Source organism: Hibiscus syriacus, unplaced genomic scaffold, assembly GCF_006381635.1.
Source record: "Hibiscus syriacus cultivar Baekdansim isolate YM2019G1 unplaced genomic scaffold, ASM638163v2 tig00111402_pilon, whole genome shotgun sequence".
Lineage (NCBI taxonomy): Eukaryota > Viridiplantae > Streptophyta > Magnoliopsida > Malvales > Malvaceae > Hibiscus > Hibiscus syriacus.
This window is the reverse complement of record NW_024063082.1, coordinates 4496711-4514877: the sequence shown is the minus strand read 5'-3', so window position 1 is coordinate 4514877 and position 18167 is coordinate 4496711. Positions and strand designations below refer to the sequence as shown.

General features: G+C 34.5%; 2 protein-coding genes across 4 annotated transcripts; one reads left to right on the top strand and one right to left on the bottom strand.

Annotated features, from left to right (window-relative positions):
- Nucleotides 1-8867: 8867 nt before the first annotated feature.
- Nucleotides 8868-11479, bottom strand: LOC120161991 (60S ribosomal protein L18a-like protein). Of its 2 annotated transcripts, none has more exons than XM_039172191.1 (4): nt 11142-11479; nt 10321-10396; nt 9281-9401; nt 8868-9154 (listed from the first exon to the last, which is right to left on the bottom strand). In XM_039172191.1, the coding sequence occupies exons 1-4, from the start codon at nt 11335-11337 to the stop codon at nt 9098-9100; spliced, it is 450 nt and encodes a 149-aa protein (XP_039028122.1). In that variant the 5' UTR covers nt 11338-11479; the 3' UTR covers nt 8868-9097. The 2 variants fall into 2 exon arrangements, with proteins under 2 accessions (XP_039028122.1, XP_039028121.1); XM_039172190.1 differs by having other exon boundaries at nt 11124-11476.
- Nucleotides 11480-11919: 440 nt separating this feature from the next.
- On the top strand, nt 11920-16635 carry LOC120161990 (ubiquitin carboxyl-terminal hydrolase 27). Of its 2 annotated transcripts, none has more exons than XM_039172188.1 (11): nt 11920-12113; nt 12698-12981; nt 13196-13322; nt 13578-13678; nt 13763-13996; nt 14150-14218; nt 14356-14484; nt 14570-14707; nt 14865-14927; nt 15029-15358; nt 16009-16635. In XM_039172188.1, the coding sequence occupies exons 2-11, from the start codon at nt 12718-12720 to the stop codon at nt 16279-16281; spliced, it is 1728 nt and encodes a 575-aa protein (XP_039028119.1). In that variant the 5' UTR covers nt 11920-12113; nt 12698-12717; the 3' UTR covers nt 16282-16635. The 2 variants fall into 2 exon arrangements, with proteins under 2 accessions (XP_039028119.1, XP_039028120.1); XM_039172189.1 differs by lacking the exon at nt 11920-12113 and adding an exon at nt 12424-12500.
- The last annotated feature ends 1532 nt before the right edge of the window (nt 16636-18167 follow it).

Sequence of the window (18167 nt, the reverse complement as noted above, 5' to 3'; positions counted from 1 at the left end):
TTGCTTCAATCAGACCACTCTCCGTTTAAAAAAAAGGAGAGTCCGACGTGGCTGTTATAAACTAACGACGATATTTTTTAATTATAATTAATGCCAACTGAGTACATACGTGGAAAACCAATGGGTTTTTTAAAACTAAACCCATTCGCCTTCGCCTTCGCACTTTTGCAATACACTCGTTGAAAGAGTGAAAACACATTCGCCTTCATCGCAGAAAACCCATTTGCCTTCAACCTCCTCGTCTGAAAATCCTTCGCACTTTAGAGAGATTTCGTCTGAAAATCCATTCGCCTTCAACCTCATCGTCTGAAAATCATTCGCACTTTAGAGAGATTTCGTCTGAAAACTCATTCGCCTTCAACCTCCTCATCTAAAAATCCTTCGCACTTTAGAGAGATTTCGAAAGATTTCGTCTGAAAACCCATTCGCCTTCATCGCAGAAAACCCATTAGCCTTCATCGCAGAAAACCCATTCGCCTTCAACCTCCCTGTTTAACAATGGGTAGTAGATATCATCGTTTGGAAAAAGACTTAAACGCGAGATATGTTAAGCGCTGAAAAAATGGGTCTTCTTCTGTTTAAAAAATAATTTTAAAGCTCCTCAAAATAAATTTGAAAACTCTTATTTTATTATGTTAAATTTGAAAACTTTCTTCTGTTAAAATGCTATATATGTTAGGGAGTTTATTTGGGTGTACTGCTTAATGTTAGTATATATGTTAATATTTCTACTTACTGAGATTATATGAGTTTAGTGGGTTTACTGTTAGTATTAATGGTTTTCATGCTTACTAATTACACGAATGAAAATAATATATATGAGATTATATGGTTTTTTCTTATGCTTACTGATTGCACGAATTGGTTTGTTGTTAGTATACATGGGTTTACTGTTATATATGCTTACTGTTTTATAGAATACATGAGTTTATATGTAGTGATAGAATTATTTGTTTGCATGCATATATATGTTTTTGCATGAAATCAATTAATGTGAGTATTGCGTGTATATGTTCTGCATGTATATGTTGTGTATGAATATATGTGTTTAGTGAATTTTAGAAGTTGACTTTTGCATGAATATATGCAGTGCACATGTACAAACATGTAACTTTACAATTTTTGTGGTCCCCACATGTTATGTGTTGATATTAGTATAGTATTTTGAATGTGATCCCCACATGTTATGTGCTAGAATCTATTATTTGAAAAGTTATTTTTTGTCTCTTTTGATATATTGTTAGTATATTCAGTTGTAGTTAAATATTCTTTAATTATTTGAATAATAATGAAATTTTTTCATTAACATATTTGAATTCTCGAAAATTTACAACTGTAGTACATCATGTGGTTTTTTGTTAAGAGAACAATGCTGGAATACACTGGCATACTAGTGGAATACTTTGACAATTGTGATACTGATGAGATGTACATCTTTGTAATTATTGATATGATAACCAAATTAGGAATTAGTTATTCACTTAATATATTTTGGCAAGTGTCAAACATTCCACTAGAGGTCAAACCACTCTTAACTGATAGTGATATCCTTGAAATGCTTAGGGTTTTACCTAGTGACCATAACATTCACATATATTTGGAAGGCATTGAAAGACTTAATGAACATAATCAACACTGGTCTGAACATAATGAACCTGAAATTGATGAAGCAGAACCAGTTCAATTAGAAATTACTGAACCCGAAATTAATGAACCAGCCGAGCCAGAAATTAATGAACCAGAACAAGCTGAGCCAGAAATTAATGAACCTGAAATTAATGAACCAAAACCAGTTGAGCCAAAAATTAATGAACCTGAAATTGATGAACCAGAACCTGATGAGGTGAGGATAAATTATGAGTATGAAGCCCCACAGAAAAGTAGTGACGAATCTGACTTTTATGCTAGTGATAATGACTTTGAAAATTCAGAAGTTGAATTAAGTGATTTGAATACTGGGGTGGAAAATGATGAAATGATAATTGTTAGTGACTCTGAAGATGGAAATTCTGACTTATTATACAGTGCAGATGAGTCAGATGGTGATGGTTCACATAGGAATCCTAAACACCCTGAATTTAATACTGCTACAGATATTGTAAACCCTAAATTAAAAGCTGGACTAATCTTTGCTAACAAGAAAATATTAAGGGCGGCAATCAGAATGTATGCAATTAAAAATAGGTATAATGTGAAGTTTAGAAGAAATGTCAACAAAAGAATCCAAGTAAGATGTAAGGCAGGTTGTCCTTGGGTTTTATGAGCCTCTCCACTTACCCCTAAAGATCCTAGTGATAGTACTTGGCAAATTAAGTCACTGAATAATGAACATACATGTCTTAAGGGGTTTGAAAATCCTAATATAACTGTTAATTGGATAGCAAAACAATATTTTCAATCATTCCGTGTTGATCCCAATTATTCTGTTAAATCCCTTAAGCAAGATGTGCGTAATGGTTATGGCATCATGGTTTCTGCATCTAAGTGTTCTAGAGCTAAGTGCATAGCTCTTGAAAAGCTGCATGGTAACCACACATAACAATACACCAAATTGTATGATTACCTAAGTGAGCTTAGGTATACAAATCCAGGCACAACCACCGTTTGTCATTTGGATGAGAGAGTTTTCAAGAGGGTTTATATTTGTATACCAGCAACGAAGGATTGGTTCAAATCAGGGTGTAGGCCGATTATATGTTTGGATGGGTGTCACCTAAAGGGATTTTTTGGGGGTCATCTGCTAGAAGCTGTTGGAGTTGATGCAAATGACTCTATTTATCCATTAGCCTTTGCAGTTGTAGAGAGTGAGAATCAATCATCCTGGTTCTGGTTTTTAGAATTATTGGGTAATGATTTGGAGTTGAATAATTCTCACATATTGACATTCATGACTGATAGACAGGAGGTATTTATTCCCATACTTTTAAATTTTTATTTAGTTTAAATCAATCTAATATTGATTTCTAATCTTTTATTTTGTTGTGTGTAGGGGCTGGTAGAAGCTGTGGCATAATTGTTCCCCAATGCAGAACATAGAACATGTGTGAGACTCTTATATTCAAATTTTAAGAGCAATGGTCATCACAAGGGGAAAGCATTGAAGGACCAACTGTGGATGACTGCTAGGGCAACATATCTTAGGGAGTTTGAATATGACATGGAATGAATGAAGGTATATATATTTTTGGTAAACTTGTTATTTTACATGTGTTCATGTTAATGAAGAGTATATTAAAAATAAATTATTTCATGCAACTTTTATCAGGGATAGCACACAAGTGGTTGTCAGAGAAGGATCCTAAACAGTGGTCAAAGTCACACTTCTCTTCCAGAGCCAAGTCAGACATGATGTTAAACAAATTTTGCGAGTGTTTCAATAAGGTGAATATGACAAACCAATTCATACAAGTTTTAAAAAAATTGTTATTATGTAATCTAAGATGTTTTTTTTTCATTTTGTGATTAGTTGATACTTGAAGCTAGAGACAAACCAATTATTACAATGTTGGAGTCCATTAGAACAATGTTGATGCAAATAATTGCAAAAAAAAGGATCAAGCTAATAAGTTTGTTGGGCCTGTATGCCCTAAAATTCAGAAGAAACTATGCAATGCAATATCACAAGCAAATAGGTATAACTTTTTATATTTTTTCCATTTGTTTTGATTGCATATTGGTAATGCTTATGTATGCTTTTGGTTAACTTGGTAATACATATTCTTCATCATAATGTTATTACATATTGTTACTGCATAATGTTATTGCATATTATTCATGCATACAGTTGTTGGCCCATTCATGCTGGTGGACCAACATACCAAGTTCCATGTGGTCCTTCAAATCAGCATTGTGTCAACATTGAAACTATAACTTATTCATGGGAAGTAACATGTAACTTAATGTTTTATTAATATAATGTTAATTTTTTTTATTTTTATAATAACTAATTGTTTTTTAATCTAGGTATTCCTTGTATACATGCAATTTCTGTCATAATCATGAATCATGAAAACCCAGAAAACTTTATACACCAATGCTACTTAGTGAAAACCCAAATGGACATATACTCAAATTATATCAACCCGGTAAGAGGTCCTAATCAGTGGACTCCTATTGAAACAATGGAGCATATCTTACCACCTACCTTGAGAAGGCCACCGGGAAGACCACACAAGAATAGAAGAATGGAGGCTGATGAAGCACCCCCTTATACTTGTAGGGTGACAAAGAGGGGAGTTAAAATATTATGTAGAAAGTGTGGGGGTTCTGGACATAATGTCAGAACATGCAAGGGTCAGGTTGGTCGCAATACAAGGCCCCTCCAACAAACATCTGCTGCAAGAAGATCAAAACTGTCAGTATGTTATATATTGACTTTGTTTTAGCTTGCATTTGTTTTAGATTGATTGGAGCTTATTGATTGTATTTGTTTTTTATTACAGTTTAGAATATCAAATGAAGCTGTCATGCAAAATCAAACAAGTAGTTCAAGGCCACAACAACCTGCAAGGGTCCATACTATTAGATGCATACCCACTCCCATTGTACCATTGAGTCAAGATAGTTGTGTCACTCAATCGTCTCCCCATCAACAAGCTCCAACACCAAACCAAGCTGCGATGCAAAATCAAAGAACTAGTCCAAGGGCACAATCACCTTCACAAGGCTATACTATTAGATGTATGCTTACCCTCACTGTCCATATTAGGCAGTAAACTTATTTCAGTCAGTCATCTCCAAAGAGGCATAAAAGTGATACTTCTGGCAACCAACCATCTCCACAAAACTAGACCTTTTGTTTGATATTTTGAGTAGTGCAATTGACCATACACATTATAGTGCTTTGATCAGCTGATATTGTTAGGTTTTGTGGTGACAATTGACAGTAGCTTATGTATGTCCAAATAATTGTTCTCTAAATCTTTTATGTATTTGCTTATGTGTATTGGTCAAACATTCGATGTATGCCATATATTGGCTTGAAAATGAATTCAATGAAAATTTTTGTATGTTTTATATCCTTATATTTGAAGCATTTCCTTAAGACAAATCTATCTCTCAAATTTAACATTTCATTAATACTTAAAGCATTACACTGAAAATAACCGGTTACATACATTGCATCTTCAATTCTAACATAAGTCTTGCATCTTCAATTCTAACACACGTCTATTAACCCACACAATGTAGTTAACAACACTTACCAGAAATTACTCCAACAAAGAAGACAAAAAAACAAGACTTAAGAGATTATAATTCCCACTATCACTCCCGCAAAGAAAACAAGAACAGAAGTCAAAATCCAAGCAGATTTTCGTTTCCTTTGTTCCTCCTCTATAGATCCAATCTTTCTTAGAAGACCAACAATAATAGCTTTTAACCGATAACTTACTGGTGGATCATACCAGCAAAAAAACTTGCAAACCCGATCCCCTTTTCCATAATTTCCACAACCCCAAAATCTCATACCAGGATTTTCGTCGGTCCATCCGATTGTTAGCGTCGAACGAACTCCACATAAGTACATCTGATTCTCATTTTCTTCATCCATGTTTTGAAGCATTCTTCTCTTCTTCTTTCTTCACTCTTTCTTTCTTCAATTGCCAACAGCTATGTTAGGGTTTTTAGAATGATAAAACATTTGAATTTTAAACTTTGGGTGCCCTTTAAATAGGGTTCTTTTTTCTTATGTTTTTATTGAGGTAGCGTCTTGCATGTCGATAACGTGGCGTCTTGCATGTCAAACTTGAAAACAACCAGCTTACTCAGCAGCCACGTCGGACTCTCCATTTTTTTTAACGGAGAGTGGTCTGATTGAAGCAATTAAAAAGTTTGGTGGTCGAATTGAGACAAAAAATAGTTCGGTGGCAAGATTGATTAATGAGCATAGTTTGGTGATCTCCCGTGTAGTTTACCCAAAGTTATATTCGTATTTGTTTATTTATTTTTGAAGGTGTTCATGATCAATTTATGTTCATTAAAATTTTTAGTATCGTGTTTATTTGTTTAGCGTTTGCAAATGTGTTCGCGAAAGTATTCATTTAAAGTTCACGAACATATTTGTTTAACGTTCCGATAATGTTAGGCAGACACATTATCTTTTAATTTGCAAGTCAAAGAATAATGATGAAATTACACTACTAGTCCTTATTTTTTTGGGTTTCATAATTTGAATTCTAAAGTTCACCTTATGTTCAATTTAATTTCTATCTTCAAGAATATTAATAAGAGAACATAAACAAATGTCATATCAACGATTCATGAATAGTTCGTTGAACGTTTTGTTCATTTACACTCCTAATTTAAAGGAACCAGTTTGGAGAAAACCAAAACTTCTGAGTCAGATTGGTAAACAAGTACTAAACTAGGGATGTTATATTAATTTACGGAACTTACTTAAACCCAACAAACCCCTAGAGAAAGGAAAGAGTGAGAAAATGAGATAATGGAAAATCATGGTAGAGAGGCCATGGCTCGAGCTTCTATTTCCTTTGCGTGCTACACGTCACCGATGCCTACGTACTATCGTCCAACCATGTCTGTAACTTTTTCATTTCCCCTCTTCTTTCCTTCTCTTTTACTGTTTTTGAGGAATTAATTGAATTTACGCAGGTTCTGGGTCCCAGTATGCTCCCAACGTTAAGCATAACCGGCGACGTCGTACTTGTCGAACGCTTGTCTCATCGGTTAGGTAAACTGGGTTCGGGTGATTTGGTCCGGGTTCGGTCGCCGCTCGATCCTAATAAGACCCTGACTAAGCGCGTTGTAGCCATGGAAGGTGATAAAGTTACCTACTCGTTAGACCCCACTCGGAGCCACGGCTCTCGTTTTTTTCATATTGTTGAGTATTGCAGTTTAATTGAAGTTGTTGGCTTAGATATAGCTGAATGATGAGAAATTTGGCTTTTTTTCCTATTTGAATTTTATGAATATGATTGTTCATAACTACATAAAGTAGTGAAAATAACAATTGAATGGAACTTTTAATTGGTTGGGAAAAAAGTAAAAGCTTGGATCCTTGCAGAAACATGTAGCATAAAATTTAGATTCTTGAATGATCATTTTTCCTGATATTTTACTTTGGGTTTAAATGGATAGGTCCCAAAGGGGCATGTTTGGATTCAAGGGGATAACTTGTATGTTTCGCGTGATTCACGGCATTTTGGTCCTCTTCCTTATGGGCTTATTGAAGGAAAAGTGTTTATGGGGGTAAGCAATGCTAAATCTATTGTTTCTGGATTTGTTCACAGAATGAGTTGAACTTATTTGTTGGAATTAGTAGTATAGGTCATATGATAAACATGAAGTCATTTGGTGTACGATTTCTTTGGCATTTTACATTTATACTTTTGCCAGTAATCCGTTCCGAGTCCCATTTAGTTCTTGCATGTCATAAAACATTTTTTCAGTGAATTTGGAGAAGAAACTTTTAATGCTTAATAAGCAAAGAGCATGCTTAACTGACTCAAATCAATTGGTTTTACTTGTCTTATTTGTGAACTTAGCCTGTTTTAAATGATTTAGATTTTTCTTTTTGGTTGAGACTTGAACTACTTTGGTGGAACCTTTTGCTGTTAATGTCTTGAAACAAGCAACTTAGATTCAAGTTAAAATAGTAAACATGGTCTTCTTGGTAGCATTGGTTTGAAAAGTTGCTCTTAAGCTTATCTGTATAAGATTGGTATACAACTAAATGTTGTCTAGGCGTACACATATGTGTGCCTGCGCCTTAGCATTGTACAACAAAAGCTCCTCAGACCCATTCAAGTGAGCGCCATTTGATCAGGTGAACGCTTGGTCTGCCTAGGTGAGCATTTTTGTTAAGCCAATGATAAGCATAATAAAGCTGCCTATTGGAAATATCTTAATTTTTTGTTTTCACTCTCTCATTTGACATACCGTAACCCTTTACTAGTAAGAAAAGTATAATACTAAACTTAGTACTTATTATTTGAGAACATCAAACATTGACCATAAAGAAATCATGCATACTGACCAGTAAAAGAATTACAGGCTTTGTAGATAAACTAGAGCACACTTTAAAGAGTTTTTATATCTTTATACACGTCTGTGCGCGGCACAAAACCTCACATGCTACATATTGCATTTTACTTCACTCAGGCTAGCGCGTTTGTTGCATCTTGTGCCTAAGGCAATATAAGGGATCTGGCGCACGGAGTACACCTTGTGCCTTGACGACACTAACTTGTCTCCAAAGAAACAATTTTTCGATTGTCGTGCATATGGCTTATAAGGCTTGATAGTCGTGCATGTGAAGAGGTTTAGAAAATGGGCATGCGTGCAATAATGAAGGTTATACTGGATCAACATGCACGATCTCCGAACACAGGCATCAATATTGCTATATTTGACATGTATCACTTAAAATTGTCGCTCCAATGGTTTATGATTTCCAATGCGTACCCAGTTTTTCTATTTATTTTACACGTTTCGCATAATTGCTCAAAATTTTGAAATTGCTTAAAGCTGGTTTCTGATGTCTTGTTCATTAGGTAAGGCCACATAGCAGCTTTGGGTTTATTGGGTCAATGAGAGTATGCAATCAAGGTATACAGTTTGCTGTTCGTGCTTTTAAGATACAGACATGTGACAATGTTCGACTGACAAATGAAAGAAAAACTTCGTTCTGATCTACGGAGAGCGGTCTTTCCTTGTGCTAGTTTCAAATGATGTTGGTGATTGTTATGTTGGTCACATTTTAAATGATGTTAATTTTAAATAAAGTTTCATTGCCGGATCAACAGTTCAATCAAATTTTATACCAATTTAACAGTTCAAACTATCTGACCGGATCAACAGTCGGACTGATGCACCAACAACATAAAATAGTAGTTGTTTTCCCTATTCGATATAAGATCATTTATCGCAAACCATGCAATTCAATCACAACTTAACACAATGTGCACTTTCTATTTGGCTTAATATAAATCCATGTAAAAGTTCTAATTTAACAAACATCACTAATGGATCATACATGTAGTTCACACTGATTCTTCTACCAGATTCTCACAATGATAACTTACAAGAAAAGGTGTATACATTATTCTCCCAAATATACACAGCTAGGAAGAACTTATCAATCGTCGATTCCCTTTGTTACACCGAGGACAATTGCAATTGTAGCAAGAACAGCCTGCACGGGTCACAGCTTAATTAAACGGTTTTCTAAGAACCTATCTCAAGGAAAAGGGGGCAAAAGGGTTCAAAAGCAGCATGGGTTTCATAAAATTGGAAAATACTCGACAGAAATGATACTCACAGCAATTGTGCAAGCAATATATCCTGGTTTCTCTCGGTGGTCCATCCTCTCCCTCGCACAAAGTAGCATAAACAATCCAATGTACCAGGGGATGGCCCCAAGGAAAAAACCAATGATGAACCTTCAAACAAGTATACCCCTCTTAGGTGATCAAGAACCATAAGCTATTTAAATGGTAGCTATGATTTCAAAAAAAGAAAACAAGAACCACTACAATAATAAATATTATGTGGATTGTGCTCCGGATTCGGGTTTTGAGTACATATCCAAGTGTCGGTCAAATTTGTTTTAGAAGATATTTGTTTATGGGGTCTAGTAGACTATGTCATGAATTATTGCTCTGATTCTTCATTTTCCTTGACATAGGTACCGGGAACAGTCTAGCATTCCTGTGTTAGAAACTTACCCATATCCGATACTCAGCCCTGAATCCGAGTAAATGAACTTAAAAACGTTGTTTCACGGAAACAGGAACTTTACGGAGACAAAGTGCTACACATTTCATGATAGTACTAGGCTGCTAAAATGGAATGGTATCAAATTTGGTCCATTCAAGCATTCATGTTAACATTATATAGTTAAAAAATGTCTCAACAGAATCATAGCTGCACATGAAAAAATCATCTAAGACATGATCCTCAAGTAAGGTTCAATAGATGCAGGCTGTGCATTGCATTTCTTATCCTGTAATTTTCTTGAAATTACAAGCATCCACCGTACTGATCTCATTATTAAAATGTTTCCTCCTAGTCCCCCAAAGCTCAATTCTAGAAGTCATAGCTATCCTCAAAGCTTTCTTACAAGCTACAGAATTTTCCTCCCAATATGATAGGAGATCTCCAATTGAATATTACAGAAATATTAATTTTCCATTTGTCCAACCTGTCCTTCCCTCCTTGTTCTTTTGTTCTCTTAGATGTGAGATTTTTTTTTATTAACCCACAACAATCAGAGTAGAGTATAACATATTCATTAAGTTGTTATTTGTTTGACATTATATTTTAAAAAATCTTAGAACAACAAAATAATGCACGACTTACAGGAACCACCCAAGGCCACAGCCACAGCACGGTAGGCGACGCTCTCTTACAGGTCTTCCTTCGGCAACAGCATAACCTAGACATCAAAGGTGTCAAGGACAAAGCATATCAAGAACATAAAATTTTCATTAAAACAATGCAGGATTTGTTGTACCTAAGGAACAAAAATCTAATTTGCTGAAAAATTGTTTTCAACGGAATTATATAAGAGAAAAGAAACTCGGACACTCAAATTACAAAAATACCAAAATATCATTGATTGTACAATACGTATCCATGAGTCAAAACACTCTATTTCTTCGCAAGAGCTTTAGCAACCTAAGATTTTCCATCACAACACTTGTTCTTGCAACAAGATCAGCTTGGTCAAATCTCAAGATTTTCACAATTTCCTGAAAGGCTTTATACATGTTTTGTCTTTATTTCTCATCTTTCTCTGAAATCTACTTCATTTCTTCTTAAAACTATTATGAAATATATAACAAAATATGTCAACTATAATAGCAAGACTCCCCCACCCCTTCAAAACCCTCTTTCTCTTCTATCCATCAAATATCGGAAAGTCTTTCTATTGCATTAAAAACAGAACAAAGCAGCTTATATATCTAGGCACTAGGCAGTCATTTCCATATCTTCTCTGCTATAATTATAAAACCCCTGCTGTTATATAAACACACCTATCAATCTTCTAAAACACTAAAACAATAATAGATCTTTCATCTTAAAAAACATGTTAACATTTCAAACGAACAAAAACCCAAATCTCAAAATTCTTTTCACTCTTATTTGTAGACAAAGACTACCTGGAACGGTTTGATAACCTTGGGAATAATACTGAGGAGGAGGAGCAGAGGGCCCATGGAGGCCAGGCGGCGGAACAGGCTGGGGAAACCCAATAGCTGGGCCATGGTGCTGAGGAGGAGGTGGAGGAGGGTAGTTGGCCACTCCTTGGAAAGTTCCATATTGATTATGCTGGTGATCTACAACTACAGCTGTGTTTTTCTCGTCACTGCTCATTTTTTTTCCTCTTTCTTTTAGAGAGTTTTGATTGGGATCTGGATATGCTTATGGATCAACTAGAAAAAGGGAAAAATGATTACTTTGATGTTAGGAGTTTTGGTTTTTATGAGTGGTGGGATCAGATAGATGAAGCTGCCTCGTCCTATCTACCAGTTTGTCTTCCTTACTCGACAACTAAAATCAGTAGGACTTTTTATTTTTTAATCTTTTATTATAAAAAAGTAGACTTTTTTTTATCTTTTGGAATATTTAATTGTGAAATTGGATAAGCTTTTATTTTTTATATTTAAAAATTGTGATTTTGTTTCTTCAGATGAAAATAAATTGAATCATTCCATATAATAAAAGGACTAAATTGAACCGATCCATAAAATAAAAGGACTAAATTGAACCGATCCATATAATAAAAGGGCTAATCTGATCCATTTAATAACAAAGGAACTAATTTGAGTACGTCACTATAATAGAGGGTTCTATAGGTACTTTCACCTAAAAGGAAATGATTTTTCACCCTACTGTTTACCCAACAGCCAAAACTCGTTGCTTGACGACGGTCTTACTTCCCGCTCAATCGGGACCCGATGTTTCCGTTTCGGTCGCCATTACCAAAGCTTCTATAACTATTTTATTTCGCTTTAATTTTTTTCCTTCTTTGATTCCTTTTTTTTTTGTTTTGTAATCGTTGCCCCACACTGTATTTCAAAGCTCTGTTTTTTATTCGTTACAAGAACTCAATTCCCAAAGTATCCAATTTGGTGATTGATGAACTACTGGTACAGTCTCTTTCCTGTTTGATTGAACCTTTCCTCATTAAATGCAAGAAAAAATCTTCTACTTTATTATAGTTTTGGTTGATGGTTTTGACTTAAAACTGATTTGATGGAATTGTTTTGGCTTAAAACTGTTTCTTCTTCTTTATCATTCTTTCCTTTTTATTTTGCAAAAGGGTTTCTTTCTTTGCTATTAATTTACTGATTGAAGTGATACCGAATACTTGTAGGGAAGTGGAGGAAAGTAAGGGATTTAGCTGTACTTGGTTAAACAAATTTGTTTCTTTTTATTGTTGAATTTGAGCAATTCCAGATTTGTTTAACAAAGTTTGCAGGTTCTTTTAGTTCTCGATGTAACTAGCAAAGTTGCAATCAATCCATGATTTGCAGGCATCTTTATGTATATGTTTTCATATCTGAATTCAGATCCCTATGATAATTCTAAAATTGTTTCCTCGATTATGCATAGCTTAGAATCTTATTATTGGAGTTTATGGAGCAGTTTCTGTTGAAATTTGTTTTTCATCCATTTATTCATCGAGTTTTTTTTCTTTTTTTCTTTTTTTCTTTTCAACCTTTTCTTGCAGGATTTATTGTCAGCAGCATAATGAAAATGGAACAAGAAACAAGTATAAGGGAAACAATCCGCAATTGGAAACATGGTTATAGAGCTTTGTTGCATATGAGATGGGCGGCTGCTTTTGGGTTCCATTTATCAGTGGTTGGTTTAGTGGGAGTTGTTGGCATCGTATTGGCTATAATAAGAGACGATAAATTGAGGAAGAAGAGAAAGAAACATTTGGAGAAAATATGCTTGGTTCCTGGGTTGCAAAATCTTGGCAACAACTGCTTCTTGAATGTTATTTTGCAGGTTTGGTTCCTTTAAGCAAGTGGGTATTTCTGTTTATGTTTAGACTCTGTGGTTGCCAAGAAAAAGAGAAGAAAAAATAGGACAATGAAAATTAGTTATGTCTCGAGTCTTGTTTCCTTTTGCTTTTATTAGTTAGTTGATGCTCATTTTTCATTAAGGAGAATTATGGGGAAAACGTTGTTCATTTTGGGTTCTTGAATCTGCAATATTTCAGGCTCTGGCTAGCTGCTCACATTTTCAGCCTTTTCTTCAGAAGATACTGGAAAAATGCGAGTCCACACTAGTTGAGGGACAGTGTGAAAGCTTGCCACTTACGATTACTTTATCTGATCTCTTAGAAGGTAACATCAGAACTTTGTGAAGTGTTTTGCTTTCCCTAAATTTCCCACATCACTGGTATTTTAATGCACTCAAATGTTGTCTGTAAGTGTGTTTTTTTATTTCTCCAATGACCAAGGTATATAATATGCTACCTCAGCTGTGTCTCCAATGATTAGTTTAGTTGAGGATCAGAAATACACTTTTGACCTTGTCAACCTCCTTAGAGCCTGTATTCAATGTGGTCATCACTGCTTGAGTATATTCCAATTTTGCAGAATTAGGCATGACTGGAGAAAGCAGAGTTGCATTAAGCCCGCATAAAGTCATGCGTGCATTGACGCTTTATATTCAAAATTTTGATTTAACAAGTCAGCAGGTGCATTTGTGTTTTTTATATTTTATCAATAAAGTTAACACCATCTAGAGTGTAATTTATTTCTTACGTCACTTCTACATGCAGGATGCAGCTGAAGCATTTCTCCATCTTTTGTCTTCTTTAAGAGAAGAATTTTCTGATGTCTATCTTCCCAGTCAAAGCACTCTAGCAGATATTTTTGCTTCTCAAAGTTGTAGGATTCTGACTCCAGAAAGGAAGGAGGATCAGAATGAGCAGAAAAGATGGCAGCAACACTATCTTGGACCATTTGATGGCATTATTGGAAGCATTTTAACATGTCAGAGTTGCTCATATCAGGTTCTTATTCCCTTATAGAACGCATCTTAACAATTTATCTTCCTTTGCTTTTGTTCATGTAAGCAAAACCATTGTTCAGCTACGTTTGAACATTTTCAAATATATGAAACTTTTATCTAACCTCTCATTTTCATTTTGGTGTTTCCCACTCAGATTTCTTTGGATTTTCAATTTTTTCACAGCTTGCCCCTTTTCCCGGTGCTTTATGGTGCTTCTACCATTGTATGTTAATTAAAGGTTTTGCCCTTTCATAATGTTTTATCATGGATGGTTAAGCTTGTAACTTATTTGAAAATTTCTTTTATAAATTGTGGACCCTCCTCTTAACTCTAGTGCAAATTTCTTCAATGCAACATTAGATGGATGGATGTACCTTGGAGGATTGCTTATGGCAGTTTGTCCTTGCTGAAAAGCTCGAGAATTACTACTGCAGCCATTGTTGGCACAGTGCTGCAATAAAGTACTTATCTTGGAAAGTAGAAAACGAGGTAGTGACTTTTTTAGTACAATAATGTAAACTTTAGCTTGTTTTCTATTTACTTGATGACAAAAATGTTATAAACTTTGTCTCAGATTGAGATTGAAAAGTTGATGAGATGCAGCGCAGAAGACTCCTGTGATTGTCGAAATTTAAGTTGTCTAGAAAGTCTACCCTGGTCAAATAACTTCTCCAATACTCTAAAGCAGCTACGTATTGCTCGTTGTCCAAAGGTATTAATATTAATGTATCAATTACTTGTACCAAAGTCCAAATTGCTTTTAAAGTATATGTATGCTGTTTAGGGTCATGGTAAAGACTATACTTGTAGACTATCTGCACGAGAATTTTGTTTCCTATGATGCTTATTTTTCAATTGTACACTTGCAGATTCTATGCCTTCATCTACAACGTGCTTCAATGAATGAATTCGGGGAACTAATCAAACTTCAGGTAGTTCTCTAAGAAAAGTATTTCTTGCTTGTACGTCTTCTTTGCTGGAAGTTTTATGAGAATGGTTGTCATAATAGTAAATTATCTGTTAATGGATGCAGGGTCATATTTCTTTTCCATTGATTTTAGACCTGTCACCATTCATGACTACTGAGGTGGAAATAACAAACTGGGAAGGGGTCCGTAAAGGGCAACGGAAGCTGCAAAATCAAAAGCCAAGGCCTCATCTCAACCTTATCAATGTGCAATATGAAACCATTTTCAATCACATTAGAAAACCAATGGGAGAAAAGGTTTCTTCGGAAATATTAGTTGCTGATGACTCTCAATGTACTACTTCCCTTGGAGATTCTTTTCCTAAGAAGAGTAAGCTGTACCCAACTGATTGCTGTTCAAAGGCCTCCAAATCGCATGAGCAGCGTGATGACAAGGTTGGTTGAACAATTTCTAATCTGGACATATGTAGGCTGTTACGTAATTTCGAGCAAAATATATTAATTACTATTTTTGTTATTCCACTAAATGGTTAGTTTTAATGTTTTTAGAGCACGTCTTGTGAATTGTGTTAAGGTGGCAGAGCTTTATAAGCTTCTTGCCTTGGTCCTCTTGTGCCTTTCTGCGTTTGGCATTTGTGTGATGAATGCTAAACTAGCAGTTTCCTCATGTCTTCCACCCTTCTTTTTTGGCATTGCTTGCTCTGCTATTTTTGTGCATGTTTGCGCTTTTCATCATTGAAAAACTGTGAAATTGTTATCAAATTTGATTATTGGTGCATAAAGGAAGTGCCAAGAGAACAATTTCTCAGATATCTTTTGCTGCTTGTGATCACGAATGGCAATTTATTAACAGTTACATGGACCAAGATTCCCAGTCTAGCACTCTAAACCTGTTTTTTTGAAAAGTTATAACCCATTCCTTATAAATGCATCTGTTTCTTAGATTAAATTTCAGAACTTTTACCAACTTGATATCTACACTACCGTAGATTTGGGATTCATAATTTGGGCACATGTTTGGTTTTTTAATGGATTGAGGGCTGACGGCTGTCTATCTTGGATGTGCATCTAATTTCTTGATGCAGGTAAGTTCGGCTGGCAAGTTACCTCCTCCAGAAACTAAATTATACCGGCTTGTGTCAGTTGTGGAGCACTTTGGGAGATCTGGAGGTGGTCATTATACTGTTTACAGAAGTATGAGAACTAAACCTGATGAGGAGGGTTCTGCTGAATGCCCCGATCCTGCTACAACCAAGTGGTTCTGCATTTCAGATTCTCAAGTATGTAGTGTTTCAGAGAAGGATGTTTTAGCTGCAGAAGCCAGCTTACTTTTCTACGAGAGGATCATAGAAGGCTGAAACGATGACTACTCATATAAGTATACTTATTCTTAACTCCGTTGCATTTCTCTCAAAAGCTCTGCTTCTAGCATCACAATTGCAAATCGGAACATTAAAGTGTTGATAAGGTGCGTGTGAGAAGCCTGAATGAACATAGATTGTGATCAACTAATTGGGATCTAATCTTTTCTGGAGTAACTGTGGAAGAAGCAAAGAGCTGAACCAATAGGAACTAATAGGAGACATGATGGTCCAAGAGTTCTCTCTTTTGATATACATTCAAAAATTTTCTGGTTTATGTCATTGTTTGTGTGAATCTTGAATCATGTGTTTGTGTGTTTCTAAAGGAAAATGTTAGGATTCAGTTCTAAATTCTTGTTCATAATACGATCAGAATTAGGTCAAGGGACTTACTTTACCACCCAGCTTGCCCTTCAAAAAAATACAACCACGTTTGAGGAACTGAATTTTATATTTTAGGATAAACCACATGGATGGTCACCGGAAAAAAAATTGTAAGTTGGTCACTGTCGTTAGATAGGTTGTTGACATGATGCTTTCTAAGGGTGATAATGGCATTTAGATAGCTTTCTTTAGGGGTGGCTAATTGAAGTGAAAAACTTGAAAACATATTTATGGTGCCATCTGTTGGGTAAATATAGTTAGATAAACAGTGAGCTGAGGAGTTGATGATGATGGTATTATGGAAATTTTATGTTTGTCTAACTGCTGTTCAAATATCTTTCTATAATTTAAGGACTTTGCAAGAATGTGTACACTGTTTTCCGGTTTGAAAATGACATTTCCACCCATTATGGTACGGGTAAATTACAATTAAAATCTTAATTATATTTGATAACAAGCGAACCAATTCTTTTTCTTTAAACATATTACTCAACTAAATTGTTATTATAAATAAATTATTATATCATTAAAATTAAAGTATACGTCTAATGTAGTATACTATAATGGTATTTTTAATTTTAAAATTTATATATATTTTTTAATTTCTTCAAAATTCGAAATAATTTATAAATTGAAACATTCATTTGTACGTTTTATCAATTTCATTTTTTTACAATACTATTTAATCGAGTGAGTCCATCAAATCAAAATAGTAATTGTATAATTAGATTTTATCAGAAAAAAATAATAAATTATTGTTAAATAATTATTATATTAAAAAATAAATGAAAAATAAACAAGTTAAGAGAAGAATAAAGACTAAAGTGATTATAATTTTTAAAAATGAAAAATAGATTTATTAAATTATTTTAAATTATAACCAAACTAATAGATTATATAAATTTTTAGAATTAAAATTATTATTATGTCAAGTTATATCGTTATTTCATCGATAATTAACTATCACTAACATATTTATAATAATATTTTAATTAAGTTATTTAAAATTTATTTTTTTTACAAAAAATAACGTATTTATTACTAAATATATATTTGAGTGAGCAAGTGTAATGTCTCTTATCATATCTACTACACCAACTCTGCCATTATGAGCAAGATTCCTCAGGCAAGATGTCCAAAATGATAGATTGCTAGGCCACATTGTTTTTAATGCACTGTCTCCCTAAATCTAGATCCCTCATAAAATGCAACTTCATTAGCTTCCTTGCTGGTTTTCTTGACCAGACGCTTCATTCGGTTTTTATATTACTTACACTTTACTGCTTATGCTTGTATCATAATGGTTTTATACCACAATAGTCTCGTTTATTGTTTGTTTTGAATTGTTGATCTTTGACATTTTGGGGATGTTATCGTCTCTAGCAGCTATTATGAAGGCTTATTGGATGTTATCTCGACTTTATAAATTGATATTGCAGTGTTCTTAAAATTTCTTTGCTTCTATGATAGTGATTACGGAATAATATAATAATATAAGT

What these genes read in the sequence shown, in the direction of transcription:
- LOC120161991 (XM_039172190.1), bottom strand. Translation starts at nt 11,337, where the DNA reads ATGAGCAGTGACGAGAAAAACACAGCTGTAGTTGTAGATCACCAGCAT. An exon ending in AGGTTATCAAACCGTTCCAG is followed by an intron (nt 10,397 to 11,123) that starts GTAGTCTTTGTC and finishes TTTGATGTCTAG; the next exon opens with GTTATGCTGTTGCCGAAGGA. An exon ending in ATATTGCTTGCACAATTGCT is followed by an intron (nt 9,155 to 9,280) that starts GTGAGTATCATT and finishes TGACCCGTGCAG; the next exon opens with GCTGTTCTTGCTACAATTGC.
- LOC120161990 (XM_039172188.1), top strand. Translation starts at nt 12,718, where the DNA reads ATGAAAATGGAACAAGAAACAAGTATAAGGGAAACAATCCGCAATTGG. An exon ending in TCTTGAATGTTATTTTGCAG is followed by an intron (nt 12,982 to 13,195) that starts GTTTGGTTCCTT and finishes GCAATATTTCAG; the next exon opens with GCTCTGGCTAGCTGCTCACA. An exon ending in GTATTGCTCGTTGTCCAAAG is followed by an intron (nt 14,708 to 14,864) that starts GTATTAATATTA and finishes GTACACTTGCAG; the next exon opens with ATTCTATGCCTTCATCTACA.